General features: G+C 49.2%; 1 protein-coding gene across 1 annotated transcript in view; it reads right to left on the bottom strand.

The window, feature by feature from the left end:
• The window catches only part of RTTN (rotatin), an 87444-nt gene extending 67888 nt beyond the window's left edge, over positions 1 to 19556 (bottom strand). Inside the window, exons 1-10 of the mRNA XM_028524605.2 lie at positions 19086 to 19556; positions 18595 to 18782; positions 17587 to 17764; positions 15858 to 15947; positions 14566 to 14656; positions 13294 to 13408; positions 12242 to 12392; positions 10474 to 10639; positions 8181 to 8374; positions 5980 to 6095 (exon numbers count right to left, since the gene is read on the bottom strand). Coding sequence (XP_028380406.1) covers positions 5980 to 6095; positions 8181 to 8374; positions 10474 to 10639; positions 12242 to 12392; positions 13294 to 13408; positions 14566 to 14656; positions 15858 to 15947; positions 17587 to 17764; positions 18595 to 18782; positions 19086 to 19116 — 1320 coding nt within the window. The 5' untranslated portion in view covers positions 19117 to 19556. The remainder of the gene's footprint in view (positions 1 to 5979; positions 6096 to 8180; positions 8375 to 10473; positions 10640 to 12241; positions 12393 to 13293; positions 13409 to 14565; positions 14657 to 15857; positions 15948 to 17586; positions 17765 to 18594; positions 18783 to 19085) is intronic.
• Positions 19557 to 19941: the final 385 nt, after the last annotated feature.

Genomic DNA, 19941 nt, shown 5'->3' with positions numbered 1-19941 from the left:
AAGCTAAAATGCAGCAAACTTGCCAATCACGGGGCACAGACCAATCACATCCTCGACCTGGGGACCTGGGGACACACCCCCACCAGCGGGTGGGCAAGGGACAGGGCAGGTCAGATGCAGACACAGGGGCCGTGGCTTCTGACTCTCACCTCTCCGGTGGGAATGTCCGGAAATAACACAGCACGGAGCCCGAAGACTAAGGACCGAGCTCCCCTGCGTGTAGTAGCTGCTTTATTCACGGGCGAACCCGGGGGAATCAAAACTAAAAGGTACGATGAGCCCCGTAAGGACCAGAGCCACGGGAGCCGCCACGTCACACCCATCGGGACGGCTACTGTCAGAAATGGTGGGAAATAATTTTGTGCACAAAAGGTTAAAAATTCCGCATCGTAGTGAAAAATGAACAATATACGAACTATGAATAAACAATTCGGGGCAAAAAAAAACAGGTCAAGGGGGTCGTTTTCTGTTGACGAAAAGCATCATTACGAGTGAAAAAAGACCCAACAGGAGGGAGCCGCTGTGGTCTGACTCTTGGGGTCATGCAAAACCTGCTACCGAAATGCAAATGGATTTCATAAAGTTTTAACTCAGTCCGCTTGAACCTAGTTAATAAAATAAATAGATATAAACTTGAGCATTTCAAAGACTACAACTCCTCCAGTTTCCAAGGACACTCACTGACAAAGGACGAACCATCTACTTAATCACACAGAGGACTTCAACACATGTGTAAGGCTACCTTCTCCTGATCCCGAGGAATAAAGCTCAAAGTAAAAACTTTAAACCGAAAGGAAGGCAATGCTGACCAGATTAAAACAAAAAAAAACCATGACAGCTGCTCGAGTAATAACTGCCAGTCTAGAGAAAACAACTGAGAAACACAGTGACGGTCTCGTCAAGCAATTTGCTCACTCAGAACAACTCCATTAACGTGGCACTTTTCCATTCCACCAACATACCTGTTACTCAGGATGAACTCTGACCGTTTGCATTCTTTAAATCAACAAACACGTTTAAGACCTCGGTATTTTCAGGCCTTTACTAGAAGTCTATTTGCTTGTAACATTGTTTCAAATAATCCTGCTTATGCTCATGATGAATTACGTGTGAATCAGTCTTGCAATTTTCACTATTTCCATCATTTCTTCCATGTCAAATAAAAGTGGTTTTTTTAAAAAAAAAGTTTTAAAAAAAGGATTGAAAAATAGTAACTGGTCCACCGTTTTAATTTAAAAGCTAAACAATTTTTTAAACACCTACGAAGTAGTTGAGGGTGGGGAGAGTTGGCAGTTTTCAGAGGACCTTCACAGCTTTTACAAAAGAAGGTACAGAATTAAAATATCAGATTAGCAAAATATTCTAAATATTCCCACTCAGACAGAATTTATAGTGCAAACACGGCTTCTCCCAATATGCGCACGAGGAAACAGACTGTGGAGTCTGCAGAGCATCTGAACCCGCGACTGGCACCAGATGCCCCGCGTGCTGCCAGCCTCACCCGCTCCCCCTCCCACAGGGCCGCCGATCCCCACAGCAGGTGCAGCCTTCCAGGCACTCCCCACGGAGGGCCGGCTCACCTGCCCGCAGCACGGAGGGCCGCGCCACCCAGCACCAGGTCGCAGAAAGCACAGCCTCACCCGACGCCAGCCTCCGCCGCCAGCTCCCGCCGAGGCCCTAGTTGTGCATCCCCCCCACTCGCCCCGCCCATTACCCCCAAACAGCGGTACTGTGCGCCCTAGTCCCTCCCCCCACTGCCGGGTGACAAAGCCCGGCTTCGTCTGCCCAGCCGAGCCCTAAGTGTAACCCAAGAGGCAATTCAGTCCTGATGCACAAGGGGCCCGTCCCCAGATCCCAGGCTGAGCGTTTCCCAAGCATCCCTGGCCTTCGCCATGGTCCAACACGTAGAACTGACCTTGAAAAGAAACCGCCTCCATCTCCCCACCTGTAATGAGCCACCCGCCTCACAGGGCCGTGATGGCTGAATGATCTCATAAACACCGTGTGTGCAAACAGCATCTACCCCGCAGGACGCGTCACATTAAACCTCTCTCTATTTAGCGATTATTCCTCTAGGTCTCCCCCCCCCCCCCGTTTTACGAGAGTCACAATAAAAGTGCCTGCGTCCCCCGAGAGTGCACACTGCTGCTCCTCCACATGCAGAGCCCAGTGCATGTGGCAGGCGACCAACACCACCCGGGGAGCGGAGAGAACAGTCCCCGGAGGCGGCCGCAGCAGGGAAGGCGAATGCCGGCTGGAGACCCCGCCCTGGGCACCAGCCGCTGTCACCCCTTCCGGCCCCGCCTGAACGCCCACCAGCACGCCTTCCCACCCACCCGGAGCCTAAGTGACTAGCTCGCGGCAGGTCAGACGGGCAGTGAGAGGCAATGGGTCACGGGAAGGAGGAAAGACTGTGCTCTCTGTGGCATCGCGAGGACACGAGTGACACGGAGGAGGTAAAATGGACTGGACGGGCCCGGGCCGGCCCAGGAGTCGGGGTCCGTGGCTCCCGGGGAAGACCCCCATCCCCGAGCCTAACTCACCCCGTGCACAAGGAAACAGACTTGGTTTCAGGGGGAAAAACGGGGGATGACACACTTCAGGTCAACCTAACCTTCACAAGCGCTAATCAATAAACCTTTTCGTTAACAAAATATAATAATTTCAGTATAAATGTTTTTTATGTACGTCAAGCAAAATAAAAAATACGCAACTGGGGACATTTCTTTTGACTGCACTTCCACAAACTGAGCTATGGAGTTCCAGACGGGACCACTGTTGGCACTACTCGGAAAGATCCAGAAATCCGCACATCCTCAGGTATGCGATGTGTGAATTGGTTACAACGCATTTATTTTGCTCCCTTAATGACAGAACAAAATGATTACTTCTATCTTTCTTTTTAAACTTGGCAAAAGTAAAGACAATAAGAAACTCTACTTGTTTCTATTTTATTAATATATAGCCAAAATACTGAGATTTTTCCTGAGGCATTTACAAGTAAAAGTAAATCAAATATAATTTCAAACAGTACTGTTTTATTTAACATTTCTAACATACCAATTGGCACTTATACAACAGACTTAACCTTTAAAGTAAAAATAATTCACTGAATCACAAAAGATTAGCAGCCAAAAATTAAAAGTGAATGACTAACTTTTACAGATAAATGTTCTGGCCAAGAAAATTTAAGTTAATTTAAGAAGCAACTGATGAAACAGTCTTCACACATCTAAGGAAAAAACTCACTTGTTGAAAACCTTCAGTATGTGAAAATCTTCTGAAAGCACTACAAAACAGCAGGGTGACCTTAAGGACTGAAGCAAAACTCAGAGTAAGAACTGTCTTCCCCATCTCACAGATAAAGAAACTGAAGGACTTGAACAATGTCTTATGTCAACTGAAAATATTTCATTGGTTTCTCTTTTCAAGAAATTTTGTTCTTAGAAAAAAAGTCTAGGTTTTTTACCCATGGGTATTGGTATTAAGTAAACATCAGCATTTTGTTTATTTTTCATGCTCTAACCTCTAGTCACAAGAATCTCAGACAGCATATAACAAAGTTTAATAACAAATAGACCTAGGTCAAAACAACATAAAGAAAAAACACTTTAATAACTATGAGAGTCAAATATGTTTTTATGACCAATGAATTTTGCTTCCACCTCTCTTGACAATGCAAGAAAAAAAGGCTAAGTTACTAATTTACATTAAAAAAGAACACCAGTATTTCAAAAAAAAATCAAGGTTAATGAATAATTTCAAAGTAAAAGATATAAAGTGACAAATAATTGATATATATTGAAATGTAAAAGAGAATATGATTTGTAACTACATGGAAGCATACTCTAGTAGCTCACAGATGTCTTAAATATTATTTACAATATACCATTCCCAGGAATCTTGTACATGTGTTGATTACTCATGCAAATATTAATCAAACATTTCTTTCAAAAAAAATAAAACATGTCATATTTTCCAAAAAATATTTTCCCTACTGAAATGCAAAGAATAAGGCATCCATCAATAACATGCTAATGAATGCAACAATAGGGGTATATCTCAAAGTAAACAAACTGAAGAAAAAAATGAGACAAAAAAGCATACAGTGAGTTCATTCATATCAGATTCTAAAAAATGCAAGCTAATCTATATCATAGGTGTATCTGTACGTTGAGAATTCTACCACTAAACCACCAATGTGTTGGGTATCTGTACATTGAAATGTACCAACAAACATGTGCAGTCTATTATATGTCAATTATATTCCAATAAATCTGTTAAAACCCACGTAAACATATTCACACATATACATAAAAAATAGATAAGAAACGTGAAAAATCTACATGAGGAAAATACTCCTAAAAGTAACAGCACATTTTCCCAAGGTGTAAAGAAAATCTTTCTAAACTTTGATTCAAAATACAGAACCAAGTTTTGTTTTGTTTTTTAAAAAGGAAAGAAACTGATGAATATAGTTACATAAAAATAATATCATTAGGAAAGTTAAAAAAGAAAAACAAATAGGGGAAAAATTGCAACTTGTTTCAGAAAGCCAATGTCCTTAACATATAAAGAGCTCTTAGAATCAATAAAAGAACAAAAGACTAATCAATGACCCAAGACAAAAATGGAGAAAGGTTTAGACAGGTTTTAGGAAAAGAAATGACAATGGCTCTTAAAATTAAAGAGAGATGTTCAACTCTACTCAGAGAAAATGGTAAATTAACACTCTCTTGATACACCGTATTTCATTTATCAGAATGGCAAAAATCTGAGGTTTGGCTATAAATCCTACTGCTGAGCCTATGGGTGAAACCACATTCTAACCAATTGCTGGTAAATAGCTGAAACAGTATAGCTGTCTAGGATAATGGGACAATACCTACAATTAAGAATATTTACATTTTAATACAGCAATCCCACTTGACAAAAGTCTCCTCTAGACACACTTGTGCAAGTAGGAAATGATATGTGCACGGCGCTCCCTTCATGACTGACGGCAGCAACAATGTCCACCACCAGGAGACTGAGTGATGAGCACCGACGAAGCACCCGCATCTTAAAAAACAGATGAAGAGCTCCACGTACGACAGGGAATAACCTCCACACCTACCACTCCATGCGTACAGGATGCAGTTTTAATTGCGAAAACAGTGTGTGCACTCATATAGAACCCATTGCCTTTTATTTAAGATGTGGGAGAAGGAATAAAACTCTACATACTTATTTGCTTACATTTGCAAAAGCTAAAATAAAAATGGAAAGAATAAATCAGAGAACAAAATGGCAGAGAGACATCTCTGAGTTAATTTTATGAAGAGAAAACTATGCCCAAAAGTGAAAACAAACTAAAACAAATCTTACTGTATATTGTATTGTTAACAGAGAAAAGAACTCTTTGGAGAGACTTTCAGGCACAGTGTTTGACTCTACATGCTCAGTGAGAACGAGTCTGAGTGAAAAAGAACTGCAGGGAAATCCTGAGCTTGACTAGTTACGGACCAGAGTGGTACTGATACTGCTGTTCTGAAATTAATGTATGCTGAAGGCAGAGCTGAAAAGCAATTATGTTGATACTGTTAATAACTAAGACTTCTTGTGAGTGACAAGTACAAGCAAAAACATGTAAGTTTAAAATCATAGAAACAGAAATCTGAACTTAGGATTTTTAAAAATATATTATTTCCTAGTTCGGTCACTAAAAGGGAAGAGCGGTATCTGGGCACTAAAGGCAGCCCGGGTGGCCTGTTTCCGCCTTGACACTCACACACGCGCACACTCCTCCGTGAGGGATGACCAGAGCCCCTGGAGGAACGGCCTGTGCGCAAGGACGCACGAAGCAAGCTGGGACACACTGTGTCTGAGAGAGAGAAGGCTCTCGAAGACGAATGGAGCAACGACACCAGCTTAAAAGGACGGAAATAAAGTAAGATGCGATGCTACTCCTCGGAGCCCAAGGAAGTCACTGATTCTCACCATATCCATAGCAAAAAGGCTGCTGTCATCCCAGATGTCTGTTGAAATCGCTTCACCAACAAGTACCAAATCCTCTGCAAGCAACTCCAGAACTCTTATTATCATCTGTCCATTACCTGCAAGAGAGACCAGGAGAGAAATAAGAAAAACAGTTAACTTTCAAATAAACAACTGAATGCCATATTGCTCAATCCTCTAGTTAGTCACGCCCACAAATTCCTTTTTCTCTTTTGATACTGCTTTCAGAATTGTTGAAAGAGATACATAGGGAAGTCACACTCCACCCCCACCTTTAAAGAATTCTGTTCTGATCATAACGCTGTTTTTCTACAGCAAACTGAATGTGCTCACCAGTGGGAAAGACACCCAAGAAGAGAGTAGCAACAATTTAAGTATTATGAGACAGGTTAAAATAATTTTTCAAATTCAGAGACCACCCACGCTGCACATAGTATGTGACAAAGCACCAGGCTGGTTTAGAAAACGCATTCCAAGAGTTTCCATTTAGGACGAGCAGGCCCATGCCCCGTCCGAAACCGTCTTTCCCACACAGGAGAGGCCCGGAGAGCTTCGCCTGGACAACAGCACCTGACGGATAAACGTCCACACTGGAGCGGGCTGAAGAGATCCGGAGAAATCCCACCCGGAACATGTTCTCAAGCCCGTGCCCCCCTTAAACCCCACGCGACGCCCCTTCTCCACACAGACAGGGTGATGAAGGAACACCGGGAGCCAGCAGTCTGAGTGAGGGGCGCTCCGTGAAGACCTCCCTGCCCACCCACCAGAGGTTCACTTCAGACGAGTGCAGAACAGACCACCAGATCCTAAGAGAAAGTTCTTTTGGAAATCTCGATGATACTGAACAATTACAAATTATGCAATAATTTACCACAAAAGGGCAAAAGAACATTTAGAAAATTTTATTTACCACGATACAGCTTAGTAATTATCCATCTGACTTTTCACAGCAAATTAAGAAAAGGTTAAATGCAAAATCATTAAATCTAAAATTGTTCTTCTCCATATACCATGCAAACATGTACACGTTATAATGCCAAAGTTCAGATTTCCCTTCACCGCATTATTAGTACATGAATTAATATGCACTCCTAACCCCCAGAAGCAGAGTCCCTCGGTCAGAAGGTCGGGATAAAATGAAAACATTAATGCTTTCCCAATAAATACCCACCTCCTGCTCCCCTCCCCACCACCCTCAAGCAGGCAAAGAACAGGCACAGGCCATAAAGAACCCGACCTCTTCGTTACTCCGCCAGCGTAAACGAAAAAGGCAAAACTCACTCAGCCTGCAGTAATATCTCGACAAGCTCATCACCTACTGAAAACGCAGATTTATAGAATAAAAACTATCGCTTCCACCGGATCAAGTCTCTGTCCTCAGCTGTGGGACCCAGGACAGCTCCTAAACCGATCTGCAACAACACAGGGTGCCAGCCGGGTACCAGTGGCACGGGCCGACACTGGGAGTGTGAAGAGGGCGGGGGCAGAGAGCACGCGACTCTGCGCCAAGACGGAGCCCGGGAGCCGCGCCCGGTCACTCGCTCCAGGACCCGGCTGCGCACCTGCGCCGTGGGCATCGCCCCGCCCCTCGTCCCTCGCATCCCAACCGCAACCCCACGCACGCCACACGCCGCCGCTGCAACTGCACTGGCGCTTTCGAAAGAAGATGTGAAATGCTCGCGTGGTTTGCGTTTCGTTGTTTGTTTGGCTTCTTAGGAACAGCCCCAGCAAAGGTAAGAATCCAGCTGCAGGTGTGTGTCTAACCCGCTTCTGAGCTGGGGTAACCACCAAGTGTAAAGAATGAGCTGAGGGCAGCTCGGGACGTTTCTGAGGAGCAGAGCCAGCGGGTTTCCATTCCGGTCTGTCCAGGCCGTCCCGCCGTCCCCGGCGCGGCAGGTGCACGACTTCGGGTGCAGCCACCGACGCCCCAGGGGGCGGCGGCGCCACCCCGCCGCAGGGCTGCCCCGCGCCACCCACGCTAATTGCACAGAACACTGAAGGCCGCACTGGGATCTGGGGACTGTCTCTCCCAGAGGAGGGGGAACTCTGGGTCCAAAGGTCCTGGCACAGACGGCCGGTGGGAAGCGAGAAACCAGAGTCCCAGAAGACAGGCAGCACACACACACACACAGAGGACACAGGCGCCACCCCCCCACCCCCACCCCCGGAGCGAGAGCACCGACCTGAGCGCAGCAGCGGCGCGGCGGCCTCCAGCACGCAGACGCAGAACTGCGGCAGGCTCAGCTGCTGGAAGCGCAGGCGCAGCGCGTCCTCCTCCGCCTCCAGCTCCGGCAGCTCCAGCGGCGCGGCGGCGGCCGCGTCCAGGGGCGACGGCAGGGAGATCCCGGAGTGCGCGTGCGCGTGGCTGCTGCTCCCGCTGCGGCAGAAACGGGGAGTCCGTGAGGATGGGGCGGCCCGCACAGAGGCCCACGGCGTGCCTGAGAGTGGGCACGACTCTAGGGCTTCAGGTCCCGATTCGGGTCGGGTGTGTAGAGACCGTGACAAGTCTATGGGAGTCAATTCCATCAAGATGGATCAAAACTGTAAGTGAAACCAAAATGCCTTTGCAGTTTGCTTTCAAACGGATGTTCTGCAAACGTGCCAGGCCCTGCAGCGGCCGTCACCATCAGCACTTGCTAAGGAAGGCAAGCAGATCCGCTGCCGAGTTCTCCGAAATCAACCATACAGGCAAAACTGAACAGTCCATACAGTGGCCTGGGGACCTCGTGACTCCACCGAATGTCTAAGTAAGCCAATGCCAACAACTGGGGAGCGCTAAAAGATGCCAACACAGAATGAGAAATGGAGTACTTGGTACATTCAACACCACACAATGGTTTTGGAAATACACCAAAAGATGGGACATCCCATCTTCGTTGGCTTTCTTCATAAAAAAAAAAAAAACATTCTTACCTGCCTATCAAGTGGTACAGTAGGGACAAAACTGTGTAAAAAGGCTGGAACCTACATTTGCCAAGACCCTAACATCAGACCTTCGATGTCATCCACATGCAAAGCTGTCGCAGAGGTGACTGATGCTACCGAACACGCAGAACTCCCGGAGGCTGCCGCACATTCTGTCATTCCTTCCCCTCCAGTGTCCCCCGCATCCCCAGCCGCGCTCACACCCAGAAAGGCGCCGCGAGGAAGCGGACACTCGGCAGGGAGACACTCGGCAGGGAGCGGACGCTTGGCAGGGAGAAGCTGCCCGCAGCAGCTCGCAGACGCGGCCCAGAGAGCGAGGCACGAGGGATGGACGGGACTGCGCGCACAGGGCTCCCGGAGCAGCGCGGCCCCCGGAGGACTGCAGCGCAGCCTCTGCGATCATGCCGCCCAAACCCTGCTTGCTCCTCACCAACTGCTCGAACCGGGGTGTGCAGACCCTGCAACCCTCAGGGTTTTCTGTAAAACCGTGACGACAATAACACCAGTCCCCTCACGGGATTACTATGAGGACGGCTGAAGGAGACAAAAAGCGTGGCAGCACCTGGCGTAGCGCCAAGCACGCTACGAGCACGACTCAAGGTCAGCAGTAGCTGCAGCATCATGAGCGCACTGTCAGGCCAGCAGACACGGCTCATCTGGCTGTGCATTTGTTAGGATGATACCAGAGAAGAGATTCGAGTTTTTAAGATGCTTGCAGCCTATGGATGAGGTAACAAACACCATGTGACCTGGCTGGTGTGGCTCAGTAGACTGAGTGCCGGCCTGCGAACCAAAGGGTTGCAGGTTCAATTCCCAGTCAGGGCACATGCCTGGATTACCAGCCAAGAGGCAACCACACATTGATGTTTCTCTCCCTCTCTTTCTCCTTCCCTTCTCCTCTGCCTAAAAATAAATAAATAAAATCTTTAAAAAAAAATACCATGCCGACTCCTTTAAGAAAACTTGATATATAAAAATCAGCATTTACGCAAACAAGTAAAACACCATACGCATACACCTTGAAGGAGTCTTTGTTTTATAAGTTGTTCAATCAGGTCCTTGAATAGGAAACACTGTTGCATTTAAATTATTACACTTATAAAAATGGATTTAAAATACTATCAAAGTGTATTTAAAGCTATAATGTTAAACTAGATCACATTCCATTTGGGGCTGGTCAAAATAATTTAGTAGGTTGGAATCATCATTTTTTTAATGAAATACAAAGAAAGAGAAAATGCAGTTCGCTGTGCAGCACGTGGAATCAGTACTATTTTGTGAACAGTTTGTTTTGGTGGATAAACGCACTCACACACATACAGAGTAGATGTCTGTACCCGGAGCACAGAGTTACAATGTAATATTTATGTCTTGCTGCGGGCCATGGTCCAAAAAGTATGAAAGTCGCTGGTTTAACACAGGACGGACCCCTGTGGCACGTCTGAAACGAGGAGGCAGAGGACAAACCAGGACCTCCCCGGAAAATCAAACACACACACACACACACACACACACACACACACACGGGCCGCCTGGCCCTGCCGCGCTCACCTGGAAGACGCCGCGTCCCAGTCCTGGCCGTCTCCCCGGGGCCGCTGCCCCGTGCGCCCAACCACAGAGGGCCGGGGGCTGCTGGTGCCGGGAGAAGGGTTCTGAGAGTGGTGGGTGACTCTCACGTCGGGACAGTAAGACAAAGAAGAATTCTGGGAAACTGTGTCTGGGGAGAAAAACGGAAAACGAAAATGATCCCTCAGTAGAGACAGATTACTGACTATGTAGTGTTTCTAACTAAATTAAGTTAGTGGAAATGCTTCTACAAGAGTAAAAATTTTAAAAAGGGTCAGCTTTTTCTGCAAGAATTCACCGAGCACACTGAGGTTTCTATCTAACCCGATTATACATAGAACCTTCCAGCCAACACTACTCACTTCTAGCACTAGAGACCGCTAGGGCTGAAACCAGGTCATGCACGCCCCTGGCTCAGCACTTCCCAAGAACCCCCACCTCAAACCATGTGCAAAAATTAACTCAAAATGAGTCAGTAACCTAAACGTGAGAGGTGAAATCATAAAGCCATGAGGGAAATACAGGGGTAAACCTTCACGACCTTGGATTTGGCAATGGACTCTTAGGCACGACACCAGAAGTACAACCGACCGGAGAGAACATGAGCTGGACTTCATGGACACTACAAACTCCCTCCCACGCATCAAAGGACATTATGAAGAAAGTAACAACCTACAGAATGGGAGAAAGTATTTGCAAACCATCCATCTGATTAGAATTTAATATCTAAGAGACATAAAAACCTCTCAGATGCAACAATAAAAAAAAACCTAATTTAAAAATGGGCAGTGGACTTCAATAAACACTTCTCCACACACATCTGCGTGTCTGGAACCAGTCTGCTTCTCCCTGCCCCAACCTTACGAAACACAAGCTCACAGAGGCTGGAACCCTACCTACCCCAGCTTCGTTCAGTGCTGTACCCCGACCCCGAGACTAGAATATTGGTCGGTATATAGTAGGTGAACAATAAATATTCACTTAATGTATGGATAAATCTTCAGAGATATAAACTATTCTTACTGACACTGCAACTCTTGTGATGAAAGATGAGCTACCCAGAATCTCACTAACATTAGTCATCTGCCGGAGGCTGTATCTCAAGGTCCATAATGACGAAATCCCATGCCTCTGAGATCTGCAATAAAGCTAACCAAAGAGCAAACATTCAAATGGCTGAGGGTCAGTGAAACTCTCAACGAAACGGGTTATCTGTGACGCACGATCACCGATCCCGGTAACGTGATGTTCGACTTTCCACGCCTGCTGTGCAAGTGCGTGTGCCCAGAGACCCTCGAGTGTGGATTGCACAGTTTTGACGAGGCCAGCCTCGCCCTCTATTGATCCGGTAGGTGGTGCTTTTCTATGAAAAGTCAGGCACTGGGATCATACAATACTGTGACGACAACATCACAAGTTGCATAAAAACGGTTGCCATAAAATAAAAACCAGTATTTTCAACCAAGCAATGTATTAGCATGTAACTGCAAAAAATGCCCAAAGCCCCGCATGAATAGCCGGACCGAGAATCCCGCTGCCCGGCTTCCAGCGACACTCTGCACGGATGAAAAGGGGCACGCCTTGCAAAGGTCTCTTGTAAAAAACGCATCGGCTCGTGCACGGCTCTGACACGCATCTTGTTGTCCAAGGCGGTCGTCGGACTGCGCCGAGGAACGAACAGGGAGTGTGCCTGACGACTCACACGCAGCGAGCGCTGCCATGTGCGGACTGATGAACACACGACCGCAAATACCTTGTTTGCTGGAGAAGAAGCCCGGGTCTCGGTGGAAGTGCAGCCTGCTCCGCAAGCACGCGCACAGCTGCTGCAGGCAGGACAGCGACTGCAGCGCCAGGCGGGGCGCGGCGCCCGCGCCGGAGGCCAGCTTCAGCAGCGAGAGGAGGCTCTGGAAGGGAGGAGAGCCGTGAACACCAGCGCGGACCCAGGCGATCGGCCTCAAAGGACGTGGGGCTGAAGGACGGTTAGGGAATCACCGAAGGGGGCAAGTTGCCAGGTATTTACAAGACAAGGAACGGGAGTGGGCAACAGTGATTCAGCACAATGCAAGGAAACAGGTCAAAACTAGAGAAAATGTGAGAAGAACAGCGGCTGAGCACCTTCCGAGAGAACACAGGCAGTGTTCCCCATGGGGGGGGGGGGGGGCGTTAAGTTTCACGGGACTGTTTGAAAATCGCATCAAGGTTTACGCATCTCAAAAGCTAAATTACTGTGCCACGTTTTGGTAATCAACCGCTTTTCCTCTGCTATCACTGGACAGCAGGCACGGTGCACGTTCACCGCGGCATTCACGGGAGCCGTCTTCGGCCCTGCGACCGCAGAGTGAGGGTGCCCGCACCACCAGAGCACACCAGACTGCGGACCCGACGCCCCCACTGTACGGGCAACGGGGCAGGCTGCAAAGAACCCACCTCTGCCGCTACCACGGCGGCCGGCACTGTGCCTTACACACACCACGCAATCAGAGAGGGGGTGCTGTTCTTAATGCTCCGAGGCCTGCCGCTGCCCCCGCCCCGTTTCTAAAGTATGGTCATCCCTGCAGGTGACCCACACATGGCAAACTCAGGGTGGCCACGGGGGACTGCACATGTCAAGTGAGACTTCCTCCTGTTAGAAGGACAGCCACTACTGAAACAAGTTAGAGACTCAGGGGTTGAAATAACCAGATGCCCTGTTGCTTACATGTGGCAGTGCACACTTCCTTCCCAAGGACACCTACGTTGCAAAATTCATTTCACTGCAAAAAGGTCTCTATTTCCCAATCCAGAACAATGAAGGAGGATACACACCTGAACAATCTTCGGCCTCTGAAGGAAAATCTCGGCAGGAAAGTCTTGCATGATAACGTCCTTCAGTAGCTCACAGGTGTTCCAGATCAAAGTGTGGCTACTACTTCTTAAAGAGCTACAAAACAGAGCAGTATGTATCTTTAAAGAGTTTACCGGTACTAGACTCTGGGTAACCCAGTGGCGAGTGACTCTACTCACACCCTTCAGGCTTCAGCCGAGGCATCTGCTCCCTGAGCAGTGACCACCCTGGGCAGGGGCTCCCCCCAGCGCCCCGCACTGTCCCGGCCAGACGGGGACCGCGTGGTCACTGTGTGTCCCCCACCACACCCTCCTCTAGACTGCGCCTGGACTATCGCTGTGCCACAACACGCGGTCAGTGCGGTCGAAGGGAACAGACTGCAAGGACATCTGTCGTGTGAACCAAGAAACAAGACAGAAAAACACCAGTGCCCGTAGTCGGACCCCTTCTAGGAGTCGGACCCCTTCCTGTCCTTCCCCATTCCAGGTGAATCCAGCTGGGACACCCTCACCTTCTCAGACTGCATCTGCCCTCCGAGGGGTGCGGGAGGCCCCCCCAACCCCTTCTCTCAGCCCGGCCCCAGCGCCCCAGCTCTCTCCCTTGGGGGCTGGCCCAGAGCTGACGGGTCTCGTCTGCCCGCCTCTCTCCAAAGTGCGTCACCACAGACCACTTGGCAGCACCCTCCTGTCTCCGGCCCTCACGCTATGAAGTTGGTCTTTATTTTCCCGATTTTCTGCGCCCCCCCGCCCCCCCGCCAGCAAAAAAGACAGACAATTCATTTGTTGTGGTTATTTATAGAAATTAAAGTTCTAGCAAAAAAAAAAAAAGAAACTAGACATTAAGATACTCTCCAAACTTCTATAAATCAGCTACCTACTTGGGGGCGTAACGACCAATTAACATCCACTGAGTAAGACCACTGGTCCCCACCCTTATCACGAAGCACGTGTTCTGAAATAGACTGCCTGCTAAGAAAACTGCACGTGTGCTCAGTTTTTCCATTTTGGTTAGGCAAAGGCACAGCCATGGCCCGTCAGAGACCCCAGTCAGTAAGAGATGACCAAGGAGCCCCGGCCGGCTTCCACCCTCCCCGGGGCTTGCTCTCTGAAACACTGGAAACCATCCACCTGCTCCCGGGACTCCATTCACAGCCACCTAGTGTCTCCGTCAGCGGCTGAACGTGCAGCGGGGGGGCTGCCGGGCGCAACGGCTGGCGACCGCCCGAGCACGCCGGGACGCCGCCGGGCACGTACCTCTCGTTGGAGGAGAGAACGTGTCTGTCCGTGGTGGTCAGGGGCAGCCACGGGAACGTCGCGCACTTGACACACTTCGCGGTCGGGGTCACTGGCAAGGGAAAAGCAGAGCTGAAGCCGTCCGAGAAGACAGTGTTGGCACACTCACCTTTAAGGTCAGTCCCCAAACACAGTCACAGAGACAGGGACCTCAAATATACCCAGCAAGGTCGGCTGCAAACCCTCCTCCTCGCAGGATGAATAACTGAGCTCTCCTTCTGACACTTAAACAGAACTCACGTGCTGTCGTTAGAAGAAGAGCACTGAACACAAACACGTATCGAATGACACTTCCAATCACATTCCCCATTTCCCGGCTGACCAGAACCCAGGGCTTCTGTTTAACAGGAAAGGACCTGGCGTTTGCAGATCTATAATTCTACAAACAGAATTCCGAGTTAAACAGAATCCCCAACGTCAGCTGATGTGCCCTTAGACACACGTTTTTTCAACTACACAGGCAGTAAAGGATACAAAGCATCTTTACTTAACCGTTCCCAACCACCAGGGGCACCGGGGACAGAGGTCTCCTCCTTTCCAGGCCTCAGCGTCCTCATCAGAAAACGGGGACACTGATGTCCGTCTCACCGGGCTCCGTGCTCTGAGTGCCTAAGGCACCTTTGGCATCATTCTGCACGTGGGGATAAGCCGTGTTTGCTGCTATCACCAAGCTTATCGTTATGAAAACAAGAAAGAAATACATAACTTCCGATCAGGACACGTGTTAGGAAGAAAACTAAACATAGAAGTGACCACTGGCTCGGGTCCTCGGGAAGGCCTCTTTAAGGGGGTGGCGCGTGAGCGGAGACCAGACACAGCCAGACATGAAAAGACCTGGAGGAGATGTCTAAATCGGACCCCAGGGTCAGCGGGGTGTTGGGACAAAGGTAAAGAGACAGAGGTGACACCGAGTCCTCGGCCAGAGTGGCTGGGTGGGCAGCTCGCTGTGCAGCTGCAGAGGAAGATGAGATGTGTGGGGGTGCGCACAGCCCGACGAGGGGCTGGCGTTCCAGGGGCACCGGGTACTGCTGCCGCTTGTACCACCCGCCGGCGTCCTTGCTCAAGTGCAGTCAGGACGTCACAAAGTTTCACCTGCCAGACTCCACGTCCCAGGCTAGTCTGAGGAAACCGAAACACTCGGCTTGGCACTGGAACACCCAGGCTGGACCACAAGGCGCCTCCACAACAGGGAGGAAAGCACACCAGCTTCTGACTCTCCCGGCGAGCAGGGCCTGCTCCCTGCGCACACTCACCCACGGTTCCCGGGGGCCCTTCCGTCTGCTGGAAATGGCCTCTGTCCTGAGGAAAATATCCTGTGAAGATTTCCGGTGGTTGTGGCAATTCTGAAAATACAAATATTATTGCATGTGTTATTACTGACTCATTATTTGCTAAAAATCAAAGTGACTCTTTTCAAAATGAATGTTTTCTCTTGAATTGGTGAATCATTTTAAAAACTAGAAAAATAATCCAGTCTTTTTTCCTCTGAATAGTCCGTCTTCCTAAAGAGGAAAAAATGTGAATGCTGAGTCAATTTCATATCGGGGGCTTTTCTCCCCTTTCTCTCTTACTGTTTAGCAAATTATTTGTTGGAAGAAAAACATCCACAGTGGACAAGGAGAATCCGTTTTGAGGTGTTTATTCAAGGACTGTCGGTCTCTGCCTCTGGGCCCTCCTCCCTCCTCTCTTCCGCTCCAACCACACAGCTCCTGGTCACAGCAGCGTACGTTAGGATCTTCTGTTAAAAGTTGTCCAAGTCAGAGGAGTCGAGCACTACTTTTCAATGCTTTCGTAATCCTATCACACGTGATTACATGCTCAGCAGGACAGAGACAATGACATCGGGAATGAGAAAAAGGCTAAAACTACATTTTCTAGTTTTCTGTTTGAAGTGTTCACACCAGTGGTTCTTAACGCAGATAACCAGAAATTAGAGCCCTAGACCATACCTCTCACCCCACCTGTGAGGAACTGGCTTGAAAATTCATGATTTAAGATTCTACTTTATTAGCTGTGGCTCAGGCAGAAACCGTGAAACGCAGCACTAAACATCGCAGTCAGGCAAGACACCGACAAAGGGCCCCACCCGAGTTCTCGTTGACGGTGCTGCCTGCAGGCACAGCGGCAGCAACACGGAGCTGACACGGCACTGACACAGAGAAAAGCACCATCCGGCAGAGTGAGCAAGCAAAAACGCTTTTTACACTCTCACATTCATCGCATAAATTGCATGGGGAAAAATCCCTTTTTCCCCTTCAGATCAATTCCAACGCCTCCCGCATACGAGGCACTCCGCTGGGCAGAGAACAAACAACAAGCACGCGGCCGGAGCAGCCAGCAGCTCTGTGCCCGACAGACGCCGGGCCCCTGCCGGAGCTCCTCCCGCATCGTCTCCTTCAGTCCCCACGACAGGCTTAGGGATGTCCTTTCTGACTGCCCCAGTTTGGGATGAGAAAACCAAAGCCTGGAGGAGAACTTAAGTGCCTCAGCCAAGGTCACACAACTAATGGCAGAACTGGGACTTATATCCATGTCTCTTTGACTCCAACTCTATCCACCATCATTTTGATTGGACCCCATAAAAACAATCATGAGCTAGGGCAGACATCAATACACTCCTTGGAGAACGGTCCAAAAATGCAGGTCTAAAGCACTGAGAACTACATCTGACACGTGGTAATGCGTGCTCAAGGAAGATGTGTGTTACTGTTCAAGAAGTAATCTGCCCAACTGGTCTCACAAAGAGAAACTCACTACATCTCTTAGGCCCCTTCACCGAAAAAAGCAGTGATTACAATTGTAGCCTCCTCTGAACAACAGCAGAGAAGGGCCAACAGGTCAAGCTCAAGTAAGTCAATGCAAGAAAAATATGCTGGGGGTGGATTTTTTTTTTAATCTCAGGTTCGTTTCCTTAGAATTAACCACTAGAACCAACACATTTATATTTTAACCAAATGCATCAGAGTGATTCCAGAGAGTTACCCGTCTGAATGGTCTGGTAAGACGCAGAACACAGTGCAGGGACGTCAGAAGGGAGGGTAAAGAGTCCGTCCAGGATGCCGTCGATTTCAGCCTGCAGACTCGGCTCCACGTTAGCACGAAGTTTGGATAAGAAGTCGACTGCACCGAGGTCAACCAAATGCTGGACCGCTGCGGGAAACTGAAGGAAGCGGAGGGCCATGAGATTAAATATCAACATTTCCAGATGTTGTCTTAGAGCACTTTAACACACCAGACGTTCCTTCTTTAAAAACTAGATCTTGCCCTGATAGACCCAAAAGTAAAGAACTTCCATGAATAGGACACAGGTTTACAGAGACATAAAGTGTTTAATAACAGCTCTGAGAGAAAAGCCCAGACCAAACACCAGAAATGCACACCATCAATCTCCATACTTTCATTTATCAGGAGGAATACTTCTGTTCACTGACATGCACACTATGGCCTCCTGCCCCCAACCAGCCAAAATAATAATCACTCACAACTGCACAGCGATTTAGTTTTGAAAAGTTAAACTTGCACCCTGACATCTGACCCTGCCTACTAACTAGTCTCAAGATACAGTGAGAAACATAAATCTAAAAAACGGATATGGGTAAAAACAATTTAACCCTCTTGGGCAATTAACCATGGTCCGTAACATTACCTTTAAACGTGTCCTGTTTCAGGCAGACACGTCCAATTTTTAACATGCAAATAACAGACCACAAGGAAAAACAGAGTGACAACTATTAACCTCCCTGGATGATCTGCAAAACCCAGAACCTAACGGAACTCAGATCTGGGTCACTTAAGAGCACAGTGGACAACGTGAGGTGTAGCATCACAAACCAGAGAAAAGAAAGACTAGAACGTATACCCAAATGAGTTCCAATTCAACGTCTTTTGAAGACGTTGTTCTTCGAAAACTTGTAAGACTGACTTTTCCAGCAATGCCCCGATGAAATGACCAAGACACTTTCCTGGGTCCCTGTGTCGGGATGACCGTACCTTGACCAGCGTGCTCAGCAGGCCGAGCACCTCCGCTTGCAGGGGAACCGACGGGAAGTTGAACCACTGCAGCAGGCGCACGAACAGCAGCCGGTCCTGCGCCAGCTCCGCGCCGCCCACCAGGTTGAGCTCCACCTTGCTGAGAATGCTGCGGAGCGCGCGCTCCCGGATCTCGACCAGCTGGTGACCTGCGGAGGACACGCCGCTCTTAGCCGTGCCCGACTCCCCCGAGTCGCCCACCCAGAACCTGCCCGGAGACCGTGATGACGCGGTGCCAAGGACAGGGGTCAGCGGGACAGTCAGGGGGACAGGGAGAAAACCGATGTTTTCCACCAGCGGGGCCGCGCACGGCGGTGTCTACACAAAGTCCGACGGGGACCCCCGAGGGCTGCCCCGGACAAGTCAGGATCAGAAAGAAATGGCACGGCCATTCCCAACGAGTGGCCACGCCCGGGACGGCAAATGCAGCGAGGGGCAGCTCAGACTGTTACCGAGTTTCCTGATGAGCCCGGTCAACACCATCCTGTCCCGCTCAAGCCGCAGCCACCGGAGAATTAAACTGCCGCGCCACAGCGTCCGGCCACGATGACGGTCCCCCCCGGAAACCCGGGCAGTATGGCTGCAGGTTCCGCCGCGCCGGGGCGAACCACCCGAGCTGTGAGAGGCATCCCGTGGGCTGTTCCCGGCCCCCGCGCGCCTGGAGAAGCTTACGGCTTTTCTGTGATTACCACCACGCAGTTCCCAGACAGCCGTCTCTGAGGCAGGAACCGGAAAGACTGGGGAGGCCAGCAGAGGTGGAACCTGCTTTGGCCGCCGTGCACGTCGGGAGTTGTAGTCTCGGCCCGGCCGTACTCCTTTCCCGGGATTCCGGGCCCGCCGCCGCGCCCGCCTGCGTGGGGTTCCCGCGTCTGAGCGCGCGCTCAGGCGGGAGCCCGGCTCCGCCACGCACCCTCGCTCTGCGGTGATTCGTTCAAGATCCTGCCGATCTGAATTTACAGAGCCCAGAACTCTACAAGTCGTAGTGCAGAGTTTTGTTTTGTTTTGTTTTGATTTCCTCCATCCACGTTACAAAATGACTTAACCACTCACTAGCTGTGAAACGTAACCAGCAAAGTCAAGCTGGGTCTTGGATAAGATCGGTATAAACAAGCAAGCCACAGAAGGAAAGAGTGGGGAGAAAGGGAATAAAAGAACAGAAGAGAAAAAAAGGGGGGGTGCAGACGGGAAAAAGGGGGGTAAAGGTTTGAATTAGAATTTGCACCGATTGAGTTTTGCACTGTGGTAGATCTAAACAAATAAGGGAACATTTTTAGGCAATGGGAGAGCAATAATGACAAGATTTAATTT

The sequence above is a fragment of the Phyllostomus discolor genome, chromosome 9, assembly GCF_004126475.2.
Source record: "Phyllostomus discolor isolate MPI-MPIP mPhyDis1 chromosome 9, mPhyDis1.pri.v3, whole genome shotgun sequence".
Lineage (NCBI taxonomy): Eukaryota > Metazoa > Chordata > Mammalia > Chiroptera > Phyllostomidae > Phyllostomus > Phyllostomus discolor.
The sequence above is the reverse complement of the archived record's forward strand: the minus strand, read 5'-3'. Positions and strand labels throughout refer to the sequence as shown.